General features: G+C 47.5%; 1 protein-coding gene across 3 annotated transcripts in view; it reads left to right on the plus strand.

Moving 5' to 3' along the window:
• Positions 1 to 635: 635 nt before the first annotated feature.
• tagapb (T cell activation RhoGTPase activating protein b) overlaps positions 636 to 19,336 on the plus strand; it is a 165,075-nt gene continuing 146,374 nt past the window's right edge. For all 3 annotated transcript variants that reach the window (XM_067989144.1, XM_067989145.1, XM_067989146.1), the window contains exon 1: positions 636 to 699. In XM_067989144.1, the coding sequence (XP_067845245.1) occupies positions 658 to 699 (42 nt within the window). In that variant the 5' untranslated portion in view covers positions 636 to 657. The remainder of the gene's footprint in view (positions 700 to 19,336) is intronic.

The raw sequence follows: 19,336 nt of genomic DNA on the forward strand, positions 1-19,336 counted from the left end.
ACCTGTGCAGTTTCTGTTTGCCTCATATGGAGTGCGCATTCTGTTCTTGAAGCAACGCACACGAATCACCTAAGTCCAGAAAGCTATGGCATAGCTTGGCAGACCCAAGGCTTAGGGACTCGCCAACCGTGCGCAGATATGCTGCTGGAGTTTCATCAGCTGAAACTTTGCAATTTACCAGCACAGATTTGAGGGGTTGAATGGCCTACTTCTGTTCCTATGTTCCAAAGAGATCATCACTGAGTATCAGTGGCCAAGAGCTTGTTCTGTCTCCTCTATTAATGATCTAATTTTAAAGAAAATCTTTTTGCCATTTCTTCGCTGTCCGATTGATACCAATTAATATTTTAATCACACTCAAACTTGTCATAAAAGTTCCATTTATTTTCACTGAATGCTGATTTTAATTTAATGTTTTTATGCTTCTCACTATTTAAAAAAAAAAACTAGTTTGAATCTTGCATTCTGCATGGGGCAAAGGAAGCTTAAAGTAGCGAAACCTCCCCCTCCCCCCGAATTGTGTGCCAGATGGTATCTCCCACTCATTTAAAGATCAGAACATTGCTTTGATAATTCATTCTCCACTTGAGCATAGACTGATAGGATCTGCTGTCTGACACCATTATCACCATGTACCCTTCAGTCTCACACAGTGCAATGCGATGGGGGAGCTATGATGATGCTCCTCCCAACAGCCTTGTAAGTAGGAACCTTTTTTAATTAGAAAGACCTTTAATCCTATATGCGTGTAAATTAGAGTTCATTCATATGAAACATCTTTAGGCTTTCCACAGATGTTTAAGTAGAAATTAATACAAGATTTATTCATCATATCTATTCTGTAATCTTACCTACAATTGTATTTCCATCAGGACAGCTATAGAGATTGGAGGTGTGATTTGAGTTGATTTTTTTTTTAAAACTCTGATCTGATTGCCTGCACTTAATGCTGTGGATGAGCATAATCTCCACAGAATTACTGGCTTACAAATGTAGGGCTGTACAACCATAAATGTTGTCCTTTCTTACTGTCTTGATGCCCTGATGCTCCTTGTGCATGAACATGTGGTGTCTAACAGTTTGGTTGCATGTCTTCTGTGACCAGCGGGCACTACATGGAATTTCTGTCCTAATTTTTGCTGACCTCACCGTTCTAAGTTAATTTTTCTTTTAAAGAGTCAGTTTGAGTGTTTTAGATCCTCCCTGGAAAAAGATATCTGTGGGGAGCCACTCGATTGTGTCCCTGCAAGGCTGGATTTACTTAAGCCCATGAGCTGACTTAAAATAGGATCTTAGGCAGGGAGAAATTTCAAAATGATGTATCCCAAGAATTTTAAATGTTCCTACACTCTGCACTAACATTAAAGACAGTGTCAAATATACTACTTCACAGTGAAATATTTCTATGGTGCTGGGAAACTCTCAAACTGAATTCCATGTAATTGAAGGTGCTGAGAGGATGTTTAAATTCTTAAGGCTGTCCCTCTCCTCAATTCCCAAGGGGGTTAGTGTCAAAAGTAAACAACATAGGTAACTTGTGGCAATCAAACTAGTTTCACACCCTCCCACAGTTTTTACAGTACATGCCAATCTACTATCTTAAAGGAAATTCGATAAACACCTACGCAGTGATTTCAGAGCAGCTGGTAACATTATGTGAGTCATTGCCTGGCAACAACTGGGAAACAACTAAAGCCAAGGTATTGAATTTTGCCTGGGCTGTTCACAAGGTTTATGCCAAAATCTCTAGCAAAATACATCTATGTTCTTGCCTTTTTCAATTTCATTATCTCTGCTGTCTGGGTTTGCTGCCCCCCTGTCTGGATTTGCTGCCCCGCTGTCTGGGTTTGCTGCCCCGCTGTCTGGGTTTGCTGCCCCGCTGTCTGGGTTTGCTGCCCCGCTGTCTGGGTTTGCTGCCCCGCTGTCTGGGTTTGCTGCCCCCCTGTCTGGGTTTGCTGCCCCCCTGTCTGTTCAGGTGTTCACGCCCACGTAACAGTGAACTTCAAAAAGTAACTCATTGGATGTGAAGCATTTTGGGAAGTCCTAAAAGTCATGGGAGTGAATTCCCAGGGGATTTTCCCACTCGTCCGCTATCAGTGGCAGAGCCGAGGAAACCCTGAGGCGATAGCGATACCGGTGTTTGCGCTGTTTTTCTGGGGCTTCTGCCAAACTTACGGTGAGCATGTGTGACAATACCCGGGGAAATTCACCCCCATGATAGGGCACTGTATAAATAAAAGGTTATTCTTTCAGGAATAAAGTACCGGGATGTCTGAACACAGATGTTTATCGCGAAATGTTGTTTACACCCAAGCTGGAAAAGTTTGGAGTTTGCCAGCTCCAAAATGAAAGTCCTACTCCTGCACAGAGATGGGATGGCAATTTTCCCTCAATGCTCCAATTGATCAAGCTGGTGATTGTCATCTTGATCCGAGAAAGGGGGAAGGTGGTTGTTACACGTATAGTCTTCGATATTCTCTGCAATGCAGCAGTGTTAGTCACTCCTGTAAGTGGTCAGATTGTTTTATATCCAGGAGTGCCCCCTTACTGCCCTGTATCTAACTATATGATAGCATAACCCAAGGGTGTAACTTTAGAACCCCCTTGTGATGTGACCTGGATATTGTGTCCTTTAACATGCTCTCAAGGGCGTTTCCAATCTTTTCAAAAGCGAACTGGGAAACATTTGCTGAGGCAAAGCCAGATACAAATTGTTAAGTTGCTTTATTTCACAAACAGCAAGTGATCTAAATTAACAGAGGGGGTCATTTTGACTTTGATTGTATAAACGGATGATAGCGAGTTGACAGCCCGTTATACATGTCTCCTGATTTTCATTTCCACTGACCAATGGGTGGCTGATCTGATATCTCCCGTTTGACTCTATCATCCAAAGTCAAAATTACCCCCAGTGAGAGCAAATCCTGCATATTTAACTCAGTCTCGCTTCTCTCCTCAAGAATATGGAAAAAATAATAAACCATGATCTAGTGCTTGTCCCTTTTGTGGATGACTTGATTTTGACATTTCCTTTCTTTCCAACTACTTCTAACTACAAAAACTGACCACTGTCATTTTAGCTCCCATCTGTGGGCCAGGGGCTGTGTTGCACATTCCTTTGTTAAAAACCTGACTGTCTCTTTGTCCCTGTGTCCCTTTCAGGACGAGGGCTGACTTCTTTCCCAGTAGTGATTCGGCAATAGACCTGTCAATAAAACTGGTTACTTCTCCCTTGGACTGTGGGTTTAACGAGGACTTCTCCTGCTGTTCTCAATATGACTGGGGGCTATCCTGGCTAATGGGCCTGGGATGAGTCATTTGGCCCTCATTGTAATCATGGTGAATTCCACAAATCAGCCCATCTGGCTTTAATGCATATGTTCAACGTTTGCAGTCTGTGGCAAATTCACTTTGTTTTAAAACACAACCAAACAAAGGTCAATCCCAAAAATTCTTCTGTGAAGGAAAAAAATTAAAAACCAAATGTACAGTGATGTTATTATTGAGCTTGCTTTGCCGAGGGAGGGACATGGGAAAATCTTGTCCCCAGAGATGTGAGTTATGGCAATCCTGCCAATGGAGAAGTACGAATGATTGGTATAGATCTACTTGGCACAGACTGGAGCACCTTAGACTTAAAGGAAACTAAATGAAATATTGATTTAAATGAAAATTACACATTTCATAACTGAACTCTGTTGTATGGATAAAATCATTTGAAATATGTGGATTGGCAGATTAGAGCCGTGTTCTGTATTTGCAAAGTGGGCTGAACTCTGTTGGAGAAAACAGCAATGGTTCTTATTCAGTTTAATAATCAACAGGCCTTTTATTTGTCTCCATTGAGATTAGGGGCTAGATTCTCTGCTTCAGGGAAGGGTTCTGGCAGGACGAGACTTCTGTCTGCCTCTCCGACTGCCCCAACCTTGAGCCATGTGCCTGGAACAGGAGTCATTGAAGATACATAACAGGCTGCCAGCATGATCCTGCTGCCAAGAATGAGCCCACCAGTGTCTGGCCACTAAATACCCAGGGATGATGCTGCAGCACCAGAAGAGGCAGCCAGGTCTTTAAAAGGGCAGAAGATCGAGAGATGGACAACCTAGTAGACCTCGGCACGGGGGGGCCAGATTGGAGGGAGAGACCCTCTCTCTGCACTGAGGGATGTCAGTTGTTATCCCCACCATCCACATGGTGATCCTGGGGAGGATGTCAGAAAAAAAGGCTGGGGACCCGGGCCCCACCCTGCACCACCATTTGCATGTAGCATGCAAGGAAAGTGTGGCCAGTGCCGGTTCCAGCAGCAGGACAAAAATCGAGATCGGGATGGTGAAGCGGTGGTAGGCCCCACCCCTGGGTTTTGTTCATTCTCCACCACTATCCCACCCCATTTCAGGCAGGATCACAGAAGAGTCCGGTGCCTAGAAGTCTTCAGGTCAACAGAATTTGAGAAGGTATTACTGAACATAGCACAAAGACCCCGAAAAGTGCAGTAAGCAGGCTTCTGTCTTTATGCTTTTGATGATAAGAGCACCTGAATAACAAGAGCCTGATCAGAGGCTTTAGGGCAAGTGGATGTGCAGTCACAGAGGAGAAAAAATGATTTGAGCAATCCAAAATAAGACTAGGAATCACCAAGCAAAAACAAACTCATTCAGGGTGCATTTAGTCATTAGTTTAGTGTCAGTGTTAAACAATATTTTAATTTTATATAGTCAATACGGAGTCAAAGCCCAACCTGACTCTCTGGAGTGAGACTCCCTCTTTAAGGAGTCTCAATTCATTTTGCTGGTAAGTTGGGCCATGACTCTGGATTCAGGTTGCACTTGCCTTATAACCAGCATTGGCATGAAGCCAAACCCTTTTGTGAAGCTACACCTGCAGTGTGAGTGCACCCTTATGTATCTTACTAGTCCAAAAAGATGATTTACAGAAAGGCACTATCTCCTGGAACCTGCACAGTCCTGATTTACAATAAATTTATGGATTTCTGAGTGTTGCATTAGTTACAATATCGTTGTAACAAGTTCTTAATTCGTTGAAAGCATTGAACATGTGAGTCTTGTGTTTTAATCTTTTCATGGCCTTGTCCCTCTCTATCTCTGTAACCTCCAGCCCTACAACCCCCCCCCCCCACTCCGAAATCTGCTTTCCTTCAACTCTGGCCTCTTGTGCATCCCCCCCTCCCTTTACTCTGCCATTGGTGGCCATAGAGTAAAGATCAGATACAAATCTTCAATAATGACCTCTGATATTCGTTGCCAGCTCTGTTGCACAAGCTCACAAGTTAATTTGCAGCTATAAGAAGCTAAGGAATCTTGGGCTACTTAATACTGGAGGTGGTAGTCTCAGATCAATAGCTACAGTGTTGATTTGGGGCCAGCGAACCTTGCTTACACTGCCTGATTTTAGCTCTCCAATCCTACCTCTGTACACATGCTCTCCTGACCAGTAAACTTTTAAATGGATTGAAAATGCAGATAGGAGTGGCCACGCTCCTTTTTAAAAGAATGATGCTGAAGTTTACAGAGTGCCCAGGAGGTCCAAACCCCCCACCCCCCATGAAGTACAGAGTGTCCAGTAGGTCCAACCCCCCGCCCCCCTTGAATTACAGAGCATCCAGGAGGTCCAACCCCCCGCCCCCCTTGAATTACAGAGCATCCAGGAGGTCCAACCCCCCGCCCCCCTTGAATTACAGAGCATCCAGGAGGTCCAACCCCCCGCCCCCCTTGAATTACAGAGCATCCAGGAGGTCCAACCCCCCGCCCCCCTTGAATTACAGAGCATCCAGGAGGTCCAACCCCCCGCCCCCCTTGAATTACAGAGCATCCAGGAGGTCCAACCCCCCGCCCCCCTTGAATTACAGAGCATCCAGGAGGTCCAACCCCCCGCCCCCCTTGAATTACAGAGCATCCAGGAGGTCCAACCCTACCCCCCCCCCCACCCTCCATGAAGTACAGAGCATCCAGGAGGTCCAACCCCCCCACCCCCCATGAAGTACAGAGCGTCCAGGAGGTCCAAAACACCCCCATGAATTACAGAGCATCCAGGAGGTTTCCCCCCCCCCACCCCCCATGAAGTACAGAGTGTCCAGGAGGTCCAAAACACCCCCATGAATTACAGAGCATCCAGGAGGTCCAACACACTCCCTTGAATTACAGAGAGTGTCCAGGAGGTCCAACACACTCCCTTGAATTTCAGAGAGTGTCCAGGAGGTCCAACCCCCCCACCCCCCATGAAGTACAGAGTGTCTAGGAGGTCCAACACATCCCCACGAATTTCAGAGAGTGTCCAGGAGATTGAACACATCCCAGAATTGCAGCATCCATTATGGGAACTATGCAAGTGTGTGCTTGGTTTGCTCTATAGTATTCTCACCTTTGAGTCAGAATGCTGTGGGTTCAAGCCCCACTATAGCTTTGAATATATAATTTAGGCTGATACTTTAGTGCAGTACTGACGGAGTGTTGTAGGTGCTGTGTTTTGGATGAGATGTTAAGCCAAGGCCTTATCTGCCTATTCAAGTGAAAAGACCTCATGACACAGTATTCCAACTGAAGCCTAACTAAGCTCTTGTACAAGTTTATTACTACTTCCTTGTTCTTGTATTCTATATCTCTAGATACAAAACACAGGATACGGTTTGCCTTTTTATGGCCGTATTTACTTGTACTACCACCTTTAATGACCTGTTTATCTGTACACCAAGGATTCTTTGCTCCTCTACTGCATTTAAAGCCCATGTACAGCACTGGACAATAGAGTCTTCGGGCCCGATTTTAGCACCCGGTTCCGGGTGCGTTCTCGGCGGGGGGGCCTCTAAAATCCCGGTTTCGAGGAGCGGGACCGGATCGCGCCTCGATCCCGCCCACTTCCGGGTTGCGCGCTGACGTGCGGGGGTGCGTGCGTTGGCCCCGCTGGTGGGAATCCCGCAGGCAATTAAAGCCAGCGGGGTTCCACTTGAGTGTATTTATCTTGGTATTTCAGGTCATTAAATGACCTGATTGAGCTGTTTATTTAACAGGTGTGGGATTTTACAGTGAAATGAGACTGTTTCCCATACTGGGGGAAACACTCACACTCTCAACGGACGTGTTGCAGCCAGCAGCCTGTGGCAGCTGCCAAGGTGCATTCCACAGGTGGGGGGGGGAGACCCCTCACCAACGCAGGAGGACACTCCGTAACATTGGGCAACGCCTGCCCTCCACCACCCTCCTCCAAGCAAGAAGATTCACCGGCGTGGAAGTCCAACCCCTGTGCGAGGACACACTTTTCTACCGTGCACAACCCCGCAAACCTAAACCTGCCAGATGGGTGCTGCGTTGACATCCTCGGAGGACGAACAGCATGACCAGCCTCAGCAGCCTCGCAGTCCACGCCGTCCGCCTCAGAGACATGCATCCCCACAACACGGTGCTGCGGCACATCCACCTGCACAGCAGGATGGAGGGCATCCGCAGAGAGAGATGCGTCGCAGGAGGCACTACCCTCCGCACAGGGTCTACAGACCGAGGCTCAGCTTCATGGACCTCTCTGAGCAGCAGTGCATACGGAGGCTCAGAGTCACTCGCCAGGTAGTCGCCGACATCTGCAGCCTCCTCAATGACGAGCTGCTCCCGGATGGACCAAGCAGCATCTTCTTACCCGTCGCCGTCAAAGTCACCACTGCCCTCAACTTCTTCGCCTCCGGATCCTTCCAGGGTGCCACGGGGGACATCACCGGGGTCTGTCAGTCGTCTGCACACAAGTGCATAAGGCAAGTCACCGATGGGTTGTTCCGCAGGGCCTCGACCTACATCAACTTCGCCATGGATGAGCGCAGCCAGACGGAGAGGGCGGTTGGATTCCATGCTGTGGCTGGCTTCCCACGGGTGCAGGGTGTAATCGATTGCACCCACATAGCAATACGGGCACCTCCACATGAGCCAGGGCTGTTTATCAACAGGAAAGGGTATCACTCCATGAACGCCCAGCTCATTTGTGACCACCGCCAGAGATTCCTACACGTGTGCGCCAGATACCCTGGCAGCTGCCACGATGCCTTCGTCCTCAGGGAGTCCACCGTCCCGCCCCTCTTCCACGCACCCAACGCCGGCAACGGCTGGCTCCTCGGCGACAAGGGATATCCCCTGCACACGTGGCTTATGACACCTCTGAGGAACCCCATTACCGAGCCACAGCGTCGGTATAATGACAGCCACATTGCTACCAGGTCTACAATTGAGCAGGCTATAGGGCTGCTCAAGATGCGCTTCAGGTGCCTTGATCATTCCGGGGGTGCACTCCAATACGCGCCACTCCGAGTGGGACGAATTATAGTTGTCTGCTGTGCCCTGCATAACATGGCACTACAGAGAGGGGTGCCGCTGGAGGAGGCCCCATGCACACCCGCCACCCACATTGAGGACGACAATGAGGAGGAGGTGGAGGAGGAAGAGGAGGAGGAGGAAGAGGGAGAGGAGGAGGAACGACCCATGCGCCGAACACCGGCTCACCTGCGTGCTCGTCAGGCCAGGGAGGCACTCATATGCCAACGGTTCTCCTAACATCACACTGTGTGAGGCGTTCACATGTCATAACGTGCACAGACGAGGGTCCATACAGGCTCCCTCCACAGAAGAGTGGTGCCTGTACACCTGCACCCACTGGATTATGCTCAATGGGTGGGACGGGGTGGTCGTCGTCATGATGAGGCGCACGGAAGGGACATATTGCACAAGCCGCAGAATTATGGACAAGAGGTGGCAGCATTGGTGAGAAAAAGTGAGTTTATTTTGTGGTGACATTCAAAGAGTAGAAAATTAAAAAAAAACGACAAACACCCTGGTGCAATCCCTGTGTGCTCACGGAACTTTAGGCGTTCGTTTTCGGGACCCCCTACGTGGTGCTACCCCTGTGGCTCCAGCAGAGGTGGTGGCAGGTTGCTCCTGTTCGTGCCCTGACCGGGTAGATGCTTTGGGCCGACGCCCCCTGGGTTTCGGTGCCCGTGAGGGCACCTCCACAGACTGCTCCTCCTGCACCTGTGCAGGGGCAGACTCGGCCACCTGGAGAGGATGGACTATTGCGGGCACTGGTTGAGAGGGGGGCAACGGGTGAGACTTGGGGGCGCCTTGAGTAGCGTCCACACTTCCATTTCCCCGTTCACCATCTTCCCTCTCATGGCCAAGGCCCACATCACCCCTTCCACCCTGCTGGACGGCAGTTTGGATGACGTGGGTGAGACCTTGCAAGGCCACCTCCAATGTATCTGTCAACCTGTTGATGGCGGCAGAATGTTGTTCACCCTGAATCCGAACAGCCGTTGTGAGGGCCTGGATGGACTCATTGGTGAGCTGTGCGTGACGCTCGAGGGAGGCTAGCCTGTCCTCCACCGCAGACGTTCCCACACCTACCCGCGACACTATCTCAGAGATGCCTTCACGTCCCTGCGACACTATCTCGGCGATACCCTCCTGCACCTGTGCCACCATTCCCCTCATGCAGGAGTTGGACTCCTCCATCCTCCGTGCGATTGTGGAGAGTGCGCGTGGCACCTCTCCCAGTACCTCAGCAATGTTCTGGTGCCCCTCGACGACTCTCCTTTTGACAGGTGGCCCCCTGGGTTCAGCATCTGGGTCCGGCTGAGCAAAGCCTGGAGAAGAGTGCTCCCACCGACGCGGACCCTCCGCGGCTGACCCTGCCACCAGGGTCTGCTCATGCTCATGTGTGCGCGGTGACTCACCATGTGCAATCCCAACTAGCTGAGGGGGGGGACCCACCGAGGTGTGTATATCTGCGCTGGTGGATGCAAGGCTCATGTGTGACGATGCACCCTCAGAGACGGGCATGTCCTCTGAGGAATCGCCCTCAACCGAGACGTCGATCGCAGACGGTCCTGGAAGACAACAGAGGGAAATATCAGGCATGTGACCAAATGTGGCGGTGCGGCATATGCCATGTGATGCTACGATCATTCACGATCATGAGTGATGAGTTACAGCTTTCCCTTACCGGCCGTTTCGCCAGAACCAGACTCGCCATCCGCCATCGACAGGCAATGCAGCGTGCGGCTGATCTCCAGTGCCTCGACCTCGGCGTCTGTCAGGGCCATCTCGTGTGGCGGGCCCCCTCCGGTGCATGCCCTATCGCGTGCGTTCCTGGCCCTCTTCTCCTGTGAGGGCAAAACACAAAAACGTTATTGAGTGATGATTACAATGTGAGACGCTTCAAGCATTGGTGTGATTGGGTTGAACGTGTGCCAGATGGATGGGAGGATGCGTGTGCCACATGGCCATCCCATTGTATGGGCATTGGGGTGTGTGGTAGTGGTCGAGTGGGGACAGGGACGGTGGGTACGTGCAGGCACTGTGAGGATGATAGTTGGGTGGCTGTGAGGATTGGTGCGGGAGCGCAGTACTGTCAGTGGAGATGGGGTTGTGAGGTGTTTGAGGTGATGTGGAAGACGGAGTGATGCAGAATGCGTTAGTGTACTCACTTTTCCGGACCTGGTGAGGTCATTGAATCTCTTGCGGCACTGAATCCAAGTGCGGGTGGTGTTTCCCCTGCTTGTGACCTCCGCGGCCACCTCCTCCCATGCCCTCTTGGTGGCGCTGGCAGGGCACCTCCTTCCATCCGTGGGGAACAGCGTCTCCCCCCTCATGCGGACCCCGTCCAGCAGCACCTGGAGGGCGTGGTCCGTGAAACGGGGAGCAGCCTTACCCCTGTGCTCCTCCATCCTTGATGGAGTGTAGTTTGTGGCTGGAGGGGCTTTGGTGGACTGCCCCTTTAAATAGAGCGCAACCATCGCTCAGACGTCAATGCGCATGCGCAGGCCGCCGGCACGCAGCTGAGAAGCGCGGAACCCGTAACTGCCGGCTAATCACATCAATCATCCCGCGATCGCGTGCGCAACGCACTCAATTTGGCCGGCGCGTTTTCCTCGAGCCCGCCCGACCACCCGCTGCCAACCCGCACCCCTGGTAAAATCGGGCCCTTCATGTCTGCTGAAGAAACTATATGGACTAGAGTGTCTTTAATAATAAACAGTATTTGTGATGCAAGATAGACCAGAACAGCATTTTGCCAACTTCTCCTCCCTTGACAGAACCTTTTGGGTTTGCCCTAGATACCCAACTTTCCTTTCCCCATCCCAAGCAGTGGAAAGAGCCACAACTCCACCTTCCCACAGCACAACCCCTCAGGATCATTGCAGTGTTAATTGTTTGTACACTATTATTGCACAGCACAATTTCTGTCAGTTCTCTGCAACAAATATACTGATGAAAAAATAGCAGTCTGTGTGATTTTTATATACGTTCAATAGAGAACAGTGGCCAAATTGACTCACTGGAAATACTTGATAATGAGACCATTGCGCACTGCGTCCCAGCCTACAGTGACTGGGCTGCTGCTTGTGCCTTACTGTGCATCACTATTCTCCTGATCATTGTCCAAGTTCACTGTGAGGCCTGTGACCACAGCACTGTTGTTCAGCATTAACATACTGCTTTCAATATACAGACCACCTTGAAGGCATATTATGAGCTCCCCCTTTTCTATCCCCCCCCCCCCCCCCCCCGCCTCCTCCAACCAACTACTCCCCCAGATTGGTGCGAGAATCTAGCAGTGCAGTAATATGATGTGAACTGGTTTGTGCTATCTTTGCAATTTGAAAGGTGCCACTGGCCACCAGACTATGTGTATATCATTGACATTGCTCTCCTGGCCGGCCTCCCACCTACCATTCTCCATAAACTTGAGCTGATCCAAAACTCTGCTGCCCAAATCCTAACTGGCACTAAGTGCACCAATCACTCCTGTGCTCACTGACCTACATTGGCTCACAGTCCAGCAACGCCTTGATTTTTAAAATTCTCATCCTTGTGTTCAAATCCCTCCATGGCCTTGCCTCTCCCTATCTCTGTAACCTCCTCCAGCCCTATAACGCTTAGATCTCTGTGCTCCTCCAATTCTGGCCTCTGTGCATCCCCGATTTCCTTCGCTCCACCATTGGCAACTGTGCCTTCAGCTGCCCAGGCCCTAAAGTCTGGAATTCCCTCCCTAAACCTCCCCGCCTCTCCGCCCCTCTTTCCTCTTTTTTAAGACGTTCCTTAAAACCTACCTCCATGACCAAGCATAATTATATCTCTTCATGTGGCTTGGTGTCAAATTTTGTTTGAAAATGCTTCTGTGAAGTGCCTTGGGACATTTTACTATGTTAAAGGCATTATATAAATGCAGGTTGTTGTCGTCGTTGTTATTGGTTTAATGAAGCATACATTCAGATGTTGGTCCCAGTATCGCTGTTGTAAATTTGAGATGCAGACTTGAGGAAGAAAGTGTTCCCAACAGGAAAAAAAATGAACATTTTCAGAATAATGACTGAGGAAACAAACAATTGTACATATGAGGTTCCTGTTGATATGAATGGTACTTGCATTTTGTTAAGTGAACACTAGATGGCCCCCTGATGGGAGTAAGCACATTGTAGCAATTACACTTATTTTGTATTACTTTATTATTCTTTAATGGGAATGTTTTAGAGGGTCTGGAAATAAAATCAGTTAGTTATTACCCCACCAACTAGTGTTTCTTCTGACATAATACCTGTGATGTCCACTGTGGGTCTCTTGAACGACCCTGTGGCATGAAAGTTGAAAGCAATGGTGACCTTCATTGCCACTGGTAATAGTGTCGATGATTTTGTCTCTGCAGGGTTTTGTGGATGAAGTGGTACACCTCAGTCACAACCTCCCAGCTGAGCCTCAGCCTCATCATGCACTGCTTGTCCTATCATGTTCAGGTAGCTGTGTTGCAGTGGGCCCACAGCTTTGGCTCAGTGGCAACACTCCTTTTGATTCAAAAGGTTTTGGTCTCCCTCCCCACTATGGATCTTGAGCACATAATGTAAGCTGACACTTCAATGCTGCCCTGTTGGAGATGCTGTCTTTCGGGTGAGACATTAATCTGAGGGTCCACCTGTCCTCTCGGGTATACAGAAAAGATCCCTTGGATTTTAAGAAGAGCAGAAAAGTTTTCATGGTGTCTTGGCCAGCTTTTATCAATCACCAGTACCACCAAACAAATTAACTGGTTATTCATTTCATTATTTGTGGGATCTTGCTGTGTGCAAAATGGCTGCCCTGTTTGCTTGCAAAGTAATTTATTGGCTGTGAAGTGCTTTGTGGCGTCCTGAGGGTGTGAACAGTGCTATATAAATGCAAGTTCGATTCTGTGAGTCATGTGCCATGCCTTCTCCACTTCCATCTTACACTTTTCCATTTCCCCCTGCCCCTACAATGTGAGATCCCTTAGTCAGAAATGTAGGTCCCTTACAGTCAGAAACAGGAGAATTTATAATGGGGAACAAGGAAATGGCAGAGCAATTAAACAAATACTTTGGTTCTGTCTTCACAGAAGAGGACACAAATAACTTCCCAGAAATGCTAGGGAACCAAGGGACTAGTGAGAAGGAGGAATTAAAGGAAATTGGTATTAGTAAAAAAAATAGTGCTGGAGCAATTAATGGGACTCAAAGCCGATAAATCCCCAGGGTCTGATAATCTGCATCCCAGAGTACTAAAAGAGGTAGTCATGGAAATAGTGGATGCATTAGTTGTCATCTTCCAAAATTCTATAGATTATGGAACAGTTCCTGCAGATTGGAGGGTGGCAAATGTAACCCCACTATTTAAAAAAGGAGGGAGAGAGAAAACAGGGAACTACAGACCGGTTAGCAGTTAGTAGTTGGGAAAATGCTAGAGTCTATTATAAAGGATGTGATAACAGGACACTTAGAAAATATCAACGGGATTAGATGAAGTCAACATGGATTTATGAAACGGAAATCATGTTTGACAAACCTACTGAAGTTTTTTTGAGGAAGTTGCTGATAGAATAGATAAGGGAGAACCAGTGGATGTGGTGTATTTGGATTTTCAGAAGGCCTTTGATAAAGTCCATCATAAGAGGTTAGTGTGCAAAATTAAAGCACATGGGACTGGGGGTAATATACTGGCATGGATTGAAAATTGGTTAACAGACAGGAAACAAATGGTAGGAATAAATGGGTCTTTTTCGGGGTGGTAGGCAGTGACTAGTGGGGTACCGCAGGGTTCAGTGCTTGGGCCCCAGCTATTCACAATATATATCAATGATTTGGATGAGGGAACCAAATGTAATATTTCCAAGTTTGCTGACGACACAAAACTAGGTGGGATTGTGAGTTGTGAGGAGGATGCAAAGAGGCTTCAAGGCGATTCAGACAAGTTGAGTGAGTGGGCAAGTACATGCAGTATAATGTGGATAAATGTGAAGTTATCCACTTTGGAAGGAAAAACAGAAAGGCAGAGTATTATTTAAATGGTGATAGATTGGGAAATGTTGATGTACAAAGGGACCTGGGTGTCCTTGTACACCAGTCACTGAAAGCAAACATGCAGGTGCAGCAAGCAGTTAGGAAGGCAAATGGTATGTTGGCCTTCATTGCAAGAGGATTTGAGTACAGGAGCAAGGATGTCTTACTGCAGTTATACAGGGCCTTGGTGAGACCACACCTGGAGTACTGTGTGCAGTTTTGGTCTCCTTACCTAAGAAAGGATATACTTGCCATAGAGGGAGTGCAGCGAAGGTTCACCAGACTGATTCCTGGGATGGCAGGACTGTCGTATGAGGAGAGATTGGGTTGACTCGGCCTGTATTCACTAGAGTTTAGAAGAATGAAAGGGGATCTCATTGAAACATATAAAATTCTGACAGGGCTAGACAGACTGGATGTAGGGATGATGTTTCCCCTGGCTGAGGGGTCCAGAAGGAGGTGTCCCAGTCTCATGATACGGGGTAAGAACATAAGAACATAAGAAATAGGTGCAGGAGTAGGCCATACGGCCCCTCGAGCCTGTTCCATCATTCAATAAGATCAGGGCTGATCTTGCACATCAACTCCATTTTCCTGCCCTATCCTCGTATCCCTTGATTCCCTTAGTGTTAGCAGTATTAATATGGAATTGACATTGCTTTACGATTATGAGGGAGAAAGTGAACTTGCTGCCATCTATTTTGTGCCTGAAAAATGGGAAGCCAGGGTTCGGGGTATCTATTGACACTCAAGGCCCACTATGCCATATGTCATATTCGGGTGGGCCAGTAAATGGGTGAGCAGCCTACCTGGCTGAAACAGGCGTAAAGCTGCTCATTCATACAGAATCGCTGTGCTACGCTGGTCCAATCAAAAAAACGGCCACAAAACATTTAAAAAGTTATATTTTTGCAGAGCCAGATGGCATGGGATTATACAGCAAGAGAGTTTCATGGCCCTCAATAAAATTACTGCAGGCTGCTGCCAACTTGGGATTCACCCCACCCAGCTTCACCTCCGCACCTCCCCCTGCTGCGCATGACCTGCCTGCAGGCCAGCTCGGTGTTGGAGTCGGCCAGAATTCCTCAGGCTGCGATCTGCCACCTGCAATGTGGTGCCCGCAGTTTGCTGCTTCTATGCCTACAAGGCCTGGCTCAGACCACAAAACAGCATGGACCGGTTATGGAGCATTTGCTCCACTGACTTGCCGCCTGCTTTGGGCACAAATCCAATTTCTCCCCTTTTATTTCTTAATTCAAAACAGCTATTATTTTAAGGGTATTTGACAGTGTGCTCATTTACTGAAGTTTCATTGACCCTACCCCCCCCCCCCTCTTTAATTGAACATTGGTAAAACTTCTGGTGGTCATTTATGACTCTAGTGATGCCACAACTAAATAAATTTGACGGTTAGCGTGACTGTGCCATTAAAAAATGTAGCTTCTATCTAGCAATGCTAGTAGTCAGAAACTAGTGCCATGATGCACTGAAAAGGAATGAGATAAGGCAGCATATCTTGCTTCCCACACAGATTGTGTATGATCTGGTTTAGGGAGACATGTCACAAAAATAATTATTATGCTGCCGAATTAAAAGAAGAAAAAAAGGAAAGCTACTTCTGCAGGGGCCATTGGTCAATAATAATATCCATGATTCTTTGAAAAAAATGTTTTAATTTTCTGAACAATTCAAGATGCTTCACTTCAAGACCATTCCTCCCCAACCATGAGTCCACAATAGCTACAGAAGTGATATAAAGCAGCAGTGGCCACATGAATACCTCATTTATGTTTGGCATTGATAACTCATGCTACATGCCACACCATGATGGAAAGTGGTGTTTACCAATAGCATCCAATCAGACACCATGATGGAAAGTGGTTTTCACCAATAGCATCCAATCAGACACCATGATGGAAAGTGGTGTTCACCAATAGCATCCAATCAGATACCATGATGGAAAGTGGTGTTCACCAATAGCATCCAATCAGACACCAAATTTGGATTAGAAATGATCAAGTTATGCCTGCTTGGTTTATGGTAAGGGTGACTTAGAACCAATCAACTTGAAAATTTAGCCCAACTTAGTGTGTCTTCTGCAACACCTCCCAATGTGGTGAAATTAATATTCAATCTGGAGGATTTTGTATAGAATATCACAATTGTAAAACGCCATTAACTTAAATGACAAAGATCCCTTGAGATTCAGGAACTTATACAGTAATCACCACGATGTAAACTCTAGCCTGGCTGCTTAGTCTTTTGAAGCCTACTTTAACAGTAAATGGATCAATGAGTATATTATAGATGAATGGGTGGGACATTTAGGACTGAGATGAGGAGAAATTTCTTCACTCAGTGGTGAACTTATGGAATTCTCTACCACAGAAGGCTGTGGCGGCCAAGTCACTGAATATATTTAAGAAGGAGCTAGATAGATTTCTAGACACAAAAGGCATCAAGAGGTATGGGGAGAGAGCGGGAATATGGTATTGAGATAGACGATCAGCCATGATCATATTGAATGGCAGAGCAGGCTCGAAGGGCCGAATGGCCTACTCATGCTCCTATTTTCTATGTTTCTATTTTCTACGAGATACCCAACAGTGACTATTATGCCCATTCTGACAGGCAGAACTATTCTTTTTTAGCACTGCTGTGCTGTTGCATCAAAATCATGATCTTCATTAAACTCACTAACACTGGATTTGACCTGAAGTTAAATATTCACTGTTCAATTGTCTTTCCTCCACCCTCGGACCAAATGCTGGAATATGGGATTAGAGTAGACAGGGCTGATGGCCGGCGCGGACACGATGGGCCGAAGGGCCTCTATCCGTGCTGTATAACTCTATGACTCTATGACTCTCTATGACTCTCCCTCCCACCCCCCATGCAGTTAATCTATATTTCTTTGCAAAAGGATACTTGGAGCAGACCATACATTGATACACTTTGTACTGGAAATGCTCTAGTCTTTACTCAAATGCCACCAAACTTGCAAACAGAGGATAATTTAACCACTAGCTATTTCCAGCACAGAAAAAAACATTTTTTTTGCATCATCGGAATTTTTTAAGAAGTCCATTTGGCCCAACAAACTGTGTTTTGATCGCAACCCCATCTCTCTACCTTTCCATCATAATCCCTAAAACCCTTCTTTTTCCAGAAGCCTCTCAATAGCTTTCCCTGATAACTTATTGCACAAATCTATTACCCTTAGGACAAAATGAAATTCCACCTAATTCTCCTTCTTACTCCTAATTTGGTGATTTGTAACTCAAGCCCCCTGTTTTAGAACCCTTTACCATTGAGAAGAATTGGCCAGGATCAATGTTAACAATCCCCTTCATGATCTTGAAAATCCTAGTTGGGTCATCTCAAAGTCTTTTTCTTTTTCCAAAGACAAGAACCCAACCCTTCCTCATAACTAAGATTTCTGATATCTGGTTTTGTCTTGGTTGCTCACGTCTGTCCCTCTCAAGGTCAATAATATATTTTCTAGGTCTAGGTATCTAGATGTCTCCAAGTGTCAGCTTGGCTCACTCTCTCGCCCTTGAGTCAGACAGTCACCTTGTTGCCAAATTAATTTGTGGATGTTGAAGAAGGTCCAGTTAATTTAATTGTATGTAAACCTTGGCTCGGTGGTAACACTCTTGCCCCCAGGTCAGAAGGCTGTGGATTTAAGTTCCAATCCAGAGACTTGTGCACACAATTTCGACTTTAATGCAATTCTGAGGGCGTGCTGCACTGTCCGAGACATTTTACAATGGTGGCAGGTTGGCGGGGGGGGGGGGGGGGAGGGGGTGAAGGTGCACGTAAACAAAACTTACCGTTTCCAACGCAATCACCTGTTGATTGCTGATGATTAGCGTCCTCTCCGGGTTTCACAGCCAGCCTGATTGACATGTTGGCTGCTGTCAGGAGCTGCAACCCGAGGTGGAGGGGTGAGAAAGAGAGAGAGCCAGACGTCATCTGGCACTGGAACAGAAAATCGGGCGGCAAAGAGGGGGACATCGGGGGGGGTGAAGATGGGGAGATCGGAGAGGGAGACATTGGACATCAGAGCAGGTTGGAAAGGTAGGTTGATTTTGTGTTTTAACTTCCTTCTATGGTTTTTGATGTAATTTATTTAGTTTCTTTTTCCCTGATCTGGCCCTTACCAGGCCTGAATCAGAAGCGGTGGGCAAGCCACCCAGGTAAGTTAAAAATCATTACAATCACTTAATCTGTCAAAAGTAAAGTGCCTTAAGTACCTCATTTGGCTCTTTAACTGTCATCCCTCCGGCTTTAATTGCCGGCGGGACTTCTGGTTTCGGGTCGCCCGCGCGCACACAAGTGCATCCTTGGGAAACTCAGAAATCAGCAGGTTCGAGACCGCTTCCGAACCCGAATGGGATTTCCGCGATTTTCGGAGCCCTCCCCCTGCTCCCAATGTGCCTGCAATTTCCCCCTAAAATTGAGCCCATTGTCTTTTGGATGAGACATTAAAGGCTTGATGTCATAGGTCAACAACAACAACTTGCATTTATTTAGCATCTTTAACATGGTAAAACATCCAAGGCATTTCACAGGAGCATTATGAAACAAAATTTGACCCCGAGCCACATAAGATATTAGGACAGGTGACCAAGAGGTAGCTTTTGAGGAGTGCCTTAAAGGAGGAGAGAGGCAGAGAGGTTTATGGAGGGAATTGCAGAGCTTAGTGCCTAGGCAGTGGAAGGTACAGCCACCAATGGTGGAGCAATTAAAATCAGGGATGCACAAGAGGCCAGAATTGAAGGAGCGTAGAGATCTTGGAGGGTTGTAGGGCTGGAGGAGGTCATAGAAATAGGGAGGGTGCAAAGCTTTAGAGGGATTTAAAAACAAGGATGAGAATTTTAAAATTGAGGCGTTGCCGGAGCGGGAGCCAATGTAGGACAGCGAGCACAGGGGTGATGGGTGAACAGGACTTGGTGTGAGTTAGGATATGGGCAGCTGTGTTTACTCAGTGGTGAGAAT

The sequence above is a fragment of the Heptranchias perlo genome, chromosome 8, assembly GCF_035084215.1.
Source record: "Heptranchias perlo isolate sHepPer1 chromosome 8, sHepPer1.hap1, whole genome shotgun sequence".
In the NCBI taxonomy this organism is placed as follows: domain Eukaryota; kingdom Metazoa; phylum Chordata; class Chondrichthyes; order Hexanchiformes; family Hexanchidae; genus Heptranchias; species Heptranchias perlo.